Genomic DNA, 8,939 nt, shown 5'->3' on the forward strand with positions numbered 1-8,939 from the left:
TGGGTGGCCCTCATCCCGCGGGGTAACTGCACCTACAAGGACAAGATCCGCCACGCCGCCGCCCAGAACGCCTCCGCCGTGGTCATCTACAACGTGGGTTCCAGCAACGCCAACGAGACCATCACCATGCCCCACGCAGGTGAGACCCGGCACCCTGCCCGCACATCGTAGGCGCACTCCAAAGTCTGCGCTGGTTGGGCGAATGGGCCCCGTTTTTCTGTGCGTGGCAGCCCCCTCTGCCATCCCACACCCTTGGGGTGGGAGCTGCTGGGCCAGAAGGTGTCTTCGGACCTCCTGGCAGGGAGCAGGGTGGGCTGCAGGCCTCGCCGGGCGGTGGGTGTCCATCCCGGGGCCCATGGAGCACTTCTCCGCGCTGCCATGGCAAAGGACAGATGTGCTGTTGGCAGCAATGCACAAAGTTTGAGAGATGCAAAGTTTGGGTCTAGTCAGAGGAATGGATGGGACCCTGAGCCCACTGCGGGGCATCGATGTTTTGGTGTGTCCTGAGGATCCTCTGGCGGGTGCTGTGTGGGTTTGGGTGCGATTGAGACTTCAGAAGAGGAGAAGCATAGTGTTTATGGTGCAGGCTTATCAGGAGGTGTAATAAAGTAGGGAACATAGTGTCCGCTGTTTTGCCTGTGATAGTGTAAAAGCTGTGGGATCGAGTAGGAATGCCAAGTATCCGATTTGGTGAGAACATGAGATATTTTGTCCAGGACTGGGCCTGGGTGGGGGTTCAGTCTCCCAGGTGAACTCTCTGATGGAGTTTGTGCTCGCAGTGTCAGCACATGGGTGCTTGGGTCCCAACATGTGCTCATCGACTAGAACCGAGCAGAAATCCAGTCATCAGAAACAACCCAATCCTCGGGTTATGCCCACAAAAAAACCACTGGTTTTGTAACAGTGTTTGATCTGAAATAGTGTTGTTTTAAAAACAGATCACCAGATTTATATTTAGGGGTGGTGTTTTCTGCCAGGGGTCGCTGGTCTTTTATACCAGCACCCTATGCCATGGAGACTAAAATGCCACCTATTGTGAAATCTCAGTTTGGTTTGCATCCAGTAACTAATCATGCCCAGCTGTTTCATGCCAGTTGAATCTTAGCAGAGTTAGGGGTAAATTGAAACACAGAAAGAAAGGCTGCAAAACAGGATGTGATTCTAATGACATTTTAAATTTCCACAGTAAACTACTTAGCATGGACGTCCTGAAAAACAATTTGTTGCCTAGCTATAATACTGCTGATGCAAAAGTAGCGCTTTTGGAACCTCTTGCGTGCAGCCTCTTTAAGAGATTAACCGTTTATTTGGGCAAATTCATGTTTCTTTGGTAGGATTGGTGGAAGATGGGTGGGTTTTAGTATTTTCCGTTGGTTTTGTGAGACAAGCAACTCATATCCTCTTGAGCTTCTTAAAACTGTGCTTTATCACCTGCACATGGTTTAGCAGCTGTTCAGATTATACTTCTTGGTACTTTAAGTATTACAGATTATATACCAAGCAGTATAAAGTAGTAGGAGCTTGGCATACTTAAGCACCCTTAAAGTAAAGCTCAGACTGTTTCAAAACTTAAGATGCATTGCTTGTTCTCGTCTAGTGAGGTTCTCTAAAACTGCCAACACGTTGGATCAATTAATGCTTTGCCTGTTTGTAAAGTATGCACTAAGCTGGTTTCCCACACAAATGGTGTTTTATTAAGAAACAGTGGGAGTAAAAAATGTGTCTAACCTTTTAAAATGTTAGAGCTTTTGTTTGTTTTAAAGTCTAAAATGAAGTAAGCAGGGGATCTTTCTTACTGTAAGTGGCCTCAGCTTTCAAAAATACAGGCACTGTATGACTTACCTTGGGGGCATTTACCTTCTTTTATGTTATATGACTCCTTACAGTTTATTCTGAGAATCCTTTTTGAGTACCGAATTGATACCCAGCAGCGCGATTGTGCACTACCAGAGGCTGAAATGAAAGGAAACTTGCAGAAAATAATCTGGACTTGTTGAACACGGTCAGTGAGACCGAAGAGCTTTGCTGATTGATTGTATGACGTTGTCTTCGTTTTAAGGATTTTTGTTCTGTGAAGTTGAAAAGCGGTTGTTGGTCTTACCTTAGGGAAAACCTGCCCTCTGCGTACAGTCAAAACTCGGAGGAGTTTTAGAGCCTAAGTCTGCTGGAACAGGAGGAACAATAATTAAACAAATATTTGACTAACTAGCAGGGATTCAGAACTGGATTTATCTCTACTTTTCCTCTTGTACCGCTGGTACGCTGGGACAAATTGAATGTACAAGCTGTGTAAAATTATCTTTGAGAGTTGCAGGCTTTGACGTTTGCTTGGTCTCAGTCTAAATGATAGCACAAGATTCAAGGGAAGAATGAATCACGTTCTTGCTTTCTGAGTTCAGCAGCATCTGCGGTGCTCTGCCCACGCCAAATCCTGGAGTGGGAAGAAGAAAATTCCATCCTGGAAAATACTTGGGGGGTGGGAGGGGAGGGTGAAATATGACCTAAAAAGCAATTTTAAAAGTTGAAAGAAGTATGTTGTTACTCTCTCCCTCCCTTTTTTTTTTTCTTTTCTCCCACAGATATTTTTTTTTGAGGTTTCATATAAGCTTAAATAAACTCTTTCTGTACAGAAAACAGTATATCCTGTTGCATAACAATGTGGCTCCTGCCCTTGCTAAACAACTATTACTCCTGAGAGAGGTTTTTCCTTATGTACATTCTTCTCTTCTGTATGCTTTACCTTCTTTCTTTTACTGTCATTTTATCTTTTTGTGTTTCTTTTTCAGGTCCTCTCACCCCCACTCTCATTTCATCTCCACCCCTGTGCTTCATTCCCCCTCCTGACCACATTACTGTGCGACTTCATAGCGCTTTGCCCTTGCTTTCTTCCCCAAGCTCTCTTTCTCCTGCCAAAGATGTTACCTCACAGCTGTATGTTTAATTATATTTCCTGTTTTCTGCTACGATGCGTGCCAACAACCCTTTGCTAACATGGTGCATCCTGATTTTAAAATCGAGGCAACTGTAGCAAGATAACATTCTTGAATTTGAAGGAGGGTTGGTCACCTCCCACCCCACCCCTAATCAAAACCAGGGTGGTATTATATTGAAACTTGTTGTGGAAATCCTCAAATACAGCTTTCCAGGGTTTGTTTATAGTGCACCAGACAGAGCAGACCAAGCGTTCGATTTGAACCAGTTCAGTCACTATATTGAAAGCCTTTGCGTTCAGGGGTCTTGTGCTTGGGTCACCGCTTGCACACCCAGAAGAGCGAGGTAAAGTCGTGACATCTGCGATCACGGGGAGCGCAGAGCTCTGTGGTTCTCGCGCTGGGATGCACTTAGCTTTGGCATCATCTGCTACAGCCTTTGCAAACTGGCATCTTTGTTTTCATTGGCTTGAAGTACGGTATAGGAGCTGTGAGTCCAACTTTGTTTGCTTTTTGACTAGGTAGGTTTTAACCACAGAAGGAACAAAAGCATCTAGAATTTCTGTTTCAGATGCTTTTTATTTCTCCCAAATCAGCTTTTCTAGTAGAAAAGTACTCTAATAATATAGAGGATGTTCTTTTTCCTCCAGAAAAATAATCCATGGTGTTGGCTAGGGTTTCTGATCGGCATTGTTTCTTTCAGAACAAATCAGCTGTTACTTAGGTTTGAAAAAGCTCTAGCCACTGTGTCTACATTTAATAACTTGGTATTAATTGGAAGTATTCTTACTACCTGTTGTGGCACGTGTCCTAACGCTTCCTCTGAGCTCTGAATAGGTACGGTAAGGGAGCATTCCAGAAGATGACTCAAGGTGAGAACTTCCCTCTCTCTAGCTTTTATTTGAGGGAATCTAGGTTGACCAGTTCTAACTTGGGCATCTGTCAAGTGCTTGGGAGGGATGTTAACTGCGACGGTACACGTGATTCATATGTGGGTAAAAATCAGATCTTTAGTATTCAATAGAGTTTGTAACATTCAGTTTGAATTCTGGGGTGCATCACAATATCTCACAGAATGAATATGATGATTGTGTGAAGTAAATTGCATCCTAAGTATTTTGCACCAGAAACATATGCGAGTCAGGCAGTTTTGCGTTCTCTGTATTCTGCTTTTCCAGTGCATGCCATCACAAATTTTAAGTCACATGCTGTGCGTATGACAGCCCGTTTGCGATCAGAGGCATCTGCCTCTGGTTTTGTAATGGCTTGTACACTGGCCGCAACTGTCAACCCTGTCTTTGAGACATGAATCTCATATGTGGTCTAAGATGACTCTGAGTTCTTCCTTCCCTCTTTAGCCCTCAAGTGCAGCGTGTGCGTGCCAGATTGCATGAGGAGAGCATGGCCATCCCACTGCAAAACCAAGTGTGTCCTTCCACACCTACTGTGAACGTGGCCGGCCTTGATCTGTGTGCATTCAGTGCAGCAACAGTTTCTTCCCTTGTACTCAGATTTTTGTTCCATGATCAATGAGTAGTCTTGCCTTTTACATATTTTAAGATGTGTTGGTAGTAGTTTTGGCTTTGGGCTCCCCTGTAGATTTCTGCTGATATGCAAGTTAAACACTGAAGTTGAAGATTTCTCTCTTTACAGACTTAATTCAGTACTGTAGCTACATTTGTTCCTTTACTAAAACAATTGTTTTCCTAAACTTTTGTTGAATTCTGATGAGGAAAACGTGCTGACAGCATTCACACTGAATTTTTGTATGGATAAGTGTGAATTAATCAAGGGCTGAAGATTTCAGGCTTCCAGGGCCTGCCATAATCATTTTCTGTGCCAGGCACCGAGGATTCACTCCTAATAGAAGCCAACTCAGTGGGGGAGGGAGATGGAGATTAGTGCATCTCTGAGCCTTATCCACCATGAAACTGCATCGTGGCTGGGTGTGCTGCCGTCCTTAGGAACTCAGAGGAGCTCCTGCATCCGTCACGTAGGCCTGGCTTCCAGTAGTTTTTGAAAATTTGGTTCTCGATATTTATCCAAATCAAGGGTTTATAATATTGGCTAGAGCCAGCCGTAGCGCCGCCAAGCTGTCCCACTGCCTTGGCTGGCAAACCACACTTCTGCCTGGTAGTTCTGCTGTGGTTCAGTGCTAGACTCCTCTACTGTGGATGCGTTCGGTTATGCCAAGTGGTGCGGGGACTCTGTGATGTTTGGTAACTGGTTTAGCTTTAGCTGAACTAAAAAGGATGAATTTGATCTATAGGCACTACAGCAACAACATAATCTTAGTTTCCGATATTACTTGGGACAACCACTTCAGTGCTCGGGCACTGAATTTTGTTATTAGATGAGATGCTTTGTGCCTTGTTGAATCTCACCTCTTCTTTCAACCTCACGACTGGCTTGCGGTCAGTGGAAAGGCAGTGAGTCCACTGAGCTTTGGATCAAGTCGTAAGGTGCAGCTTTCCCAAAAAATATTGATTCATTGAAGATTGCATTCATCCTCCAGGTTTACTGACTGCAAAAGCAGTGAGATTTCTGCATGCCCTTTGGTTATCTGCAGCGTTTGTTTGCAATGATATTCATACAAGTGCTGTCTTCAGATCTCTGCGGTAAGAAGTGACACAGCAAGAAGAAAATCTTCCTCAGAAACAAATCTGTATCAGCATTGATTCTAGCTGCTGCCTGTTAATCTGAAGTACCTCCTTTTGGTATACCGTCCTTAGGAGAATGGCTTGCTTTTGATAAAGTGATGGTTTATTCTAGTCCCATGAGTTTTTTGGCTTTAAAAGGGTATATGTTAGCATGGGTTATTAGAATACTGTGGCAGTCTGTGGCTAGCGTGTTAACTCTATTGTAGCTCACTAATTCATGCAGATATACTTCTGTGCTGCCCCTCTTCATGGTACATCACAGAGCACAGGAACACTTTGAGCAAAAGGGGAGAGAAACCTACAGTTAGTTCAGTGTTGGCACTTTAAGAGTGTCTTTTCTTGGTAAGAGAAGAGGACATTTCCTATTTTTCCCATGTAAGTGAAGGACTAAAAGAACCCATTATTTTGCTGCACTTGTTTGATAGAGCACATAGTGCATTGTCATGTGAGATGACTGAGTTTCGAGTGACCTCTGCTTCCTTACACAACAAGCCAGGCTGATGAAGAGTTAGATCTTTATGAAGGGATAGCCCAACGACTTCTCCACTTCCCAATAGCTTCTGCATAGCTAACCTGCACAGAAACAGCATTCATTTCAAGACAAGCCCCACTTCTGCCCTTTTAATTGCATTTGAGTACTAGTCGCTTGATGACTTCTTTGGTACAGAAGGGAGCGAACAATAAAATCATTGACTCGTAGAAATCAGATCTGGAAAAGACTGAGTAGTCCATGTAATCTGTCACCTTACTAGTGCAGGACTGCGTCCTGCGGCGTTACCGTCTACTGCTGTTGCGGTGCGTTTTGCTTAACATCTCGCAAATGAAAGAATCTTGGGGTGCTTCAGAACCGAATGCAGTCTGTGTAAGCAGCAGAATGGTGCTGAGGCAAGAGAGATAAAATGTACAAGGATATTAAATAGTAATACTGTATCTTGCAATAATATTTAATTCTCCTAACTTCCACAAAGTCATCTTGGCAGAGACATAACTGGTAAAGGATAAGGTTTAAAACCAACTATATCCATTGTACCACACAGTTTAGGGGGGTATATGGCGATTGCAAGAAGAAAGAGGAGGCAAAATATTTTGTAACTTGTTACGTCGGAACAGGCTTAGGCTGCTGTGTCTTGATTCCATAGTGGGCTGTGACCCAGGACTTCGTTGATGCCCGGCTCTCTCCTTGTTTCACTCCATAGCATTTTGGTTTCTCTGGAGAAGAAATCTAGCTACTGCCCAGTCTGACCAGGTCCTGAACGTGGATGAGCAGGGGGCAAGGACCAGCCAGGGTATCCTGCTTGTGCATGAGTGCAGTTAGAGGTAGTATCTCGGAAGGGAATTTGATTAAGAACTACAGTTTCTGTTACCTGGAGGAGAAAACTCAAATCAGGTGCAACCTCAGCTTTTAAAATGTACTGTATTAAATCTACCAGCTTTGTATCTTCTGTCTGACCCTCTGCCCATATTAGTGGATGGCAACTTCATAAACCTACAAGTCTGCTAATGAATTTCCTGTGAATTGAAGCTCATCAATAATAGGCTTACTGTTCCTCAGTGCACTTTGTGGACACCTTAGAAGTAATTCTTCACCCAGGGTAGTTTGAAAATTACAGATTTAGGTGCTTACCACCCTGGTGGAAACAATTTTTTTTAGTTCAAAACCAGATGACTGGAAACATCTCTTCTTGCACCAGTTCTAGTAGATGGAGAAAGGTTGTAAAGATTGGTTTGCTTATGAAACAACAATACTATGCAGCTGTATTTTATGAGAGAGGCTTAACAAGGGCATTATTTATTTTTTGGCTGCTCTTCAATATGTTATTTGAGATAAACCTTAGGAAACAGAACTGGGGAGAACTGAAGGAGATGATGAAAAGATTAACCTGTTTGTTTTATTGTTCTTCTACAATGAAATATGAAAAGCTAGCATCTTTGATTCTTTCATACTTAAAGATATAATAGCTTTTTCAAATAATTGTTCATTTCTTTTCCCTCTCAAGAGTGACTTATAAATAACATCAATAAAGTGAAGTGCCTGTTCATTTGCTTCTGACAGTATAATCATAGTGATATTCAATTATGCTGCTAGACCTAAGGGTCTGTCAGAGTTTCGATCTCAAATTTGATGTGTTTAACTGTATTTATGTACGTAATAGCCCATTTATTTTAACCTTATTTTCAGTTTGAGACAAAATTGGAGGAAAAAAAATGTTTATCTTTTTAGTTCCCAAAACCACAGAAATATAAATTACAGCCATGTAACTCCATAGAGTCCTGGTTTGAGTACATCTTGTGTGCTTCTTAAACACAGATAGAAGCATTACATCTGCATAGGAACATAGTTCCTCCAGGGATACATGGAACAGGGTGCGTTGGCAAGTGCTCCCTTGTGCTACATACTTAATGAGACATAGCTTTTTAAAATTAATTTATATTTCACAGAGTCTTGAAGCCTTTACCATGAGAGAGGACCCCGGCACTGAGGTGCTCCACAACAAAGCAGTTCTCTCTGTGTGTTCTTCTTCTGCTACTGGCGTATTTGTCTATGAACCATCATCATTTGTCTCTGAACGTTGGCTTAATTATATAGGATATCATTCTTCCTCACAATTTGTTCCATACCTTGGCCTTCGTCTCTTTTTATATGCTCTTTGGTTTGCCTCTTACTGTTCAAATCTCTCCTTACAAGGGATCTCTTTTTTGCAAGTCATTGTAGGAATATCTCGCAAGATAACATATGTATTTGGAAGAGAATTATACATCACATTAATCTCCAGCTTCCAGCTTTATAAATCACACATCATTGAACTGTGCTCTTCTGTTTATTGCTTGATCTTGCAGTCCTTGTCAAAAAAACTCATGTCTGGCACAGTCACCGTTATATTGTGTTGAATGTGCCTGACATTACACAGCAGCCCTAAGAATGGACTCAAGAGCCTGGTAGGTAGATTTGTCTTTAGTTAAAGTATATGTCTAATCTTAAGATTACTGTGAAATGCATCCACATTAGTAGAATATGTGTTGTGCGTTGGCTGGGTTCAGACCCAGTACAGTAAGCTGTACAGTTTAATTGTTTTGCTTAAATTGATTTGTGGAGCCCTTGAGAAGCTGTTGCACCTGGTTGTTACTGTCGTACTAACCGAGCAATTCCAGTTCCTCCTGATCAAAGCTCTGAGTGTCTAACAAGTTTCACTATAAAAGATTTCTTGGATTTTCCAACTATGCAAGAGTTCTGTATCAGTATCTGATAAAAATCTCTCTGGTTTTACATCTTGTGATGCTAGCTAAAATGTTAGCATTCTTTCTCCTTTTCCATTTCAGTATTTTCTGTTAGAAGACAGGAATACATTCC

At 42.5% G+C, this 8,939-nt stretch overlaps 1 protein-coding gene across 1 annotated transcript in view; it reads left to right on the forward strand.

Moving 5' to 3' along the window:
• Positions 1-3: 3 nt before the first annotated feature.
• Positions 4-8,939, forward strand: part of LOC104167213 (RING finger protein 150) — a gene marked incomplete at its 5' end in the record, with an annotated part of 78,740 nt that continues 69,804 nt past the window's right edge. Inside the window, one exon of the mRNA XM_009707402.1 lies at positions 4-139. Within this exon, the coding sequence (XP_009705704.1) occupies positions 4-139 (136 nt within the window). The remainder of the gene's footprint in view (positions 140-8,939) is intronic.

Source organism: Cariama cristata, unplaced genomic scaffold (genome assembly GCF_000690535.1).
Source record: "Cariama cristata isolate BGI_N322 unplaced genomic scaffold, ASM69053v1 scaffold4719, whole genome shotgun sequence".
NCBI classification, from domain to species: Eukaryota; Metazoa; Chordata; class Aves; order Cariamiformes; family Cariamidae; genus Cariama; species Cariama cristata.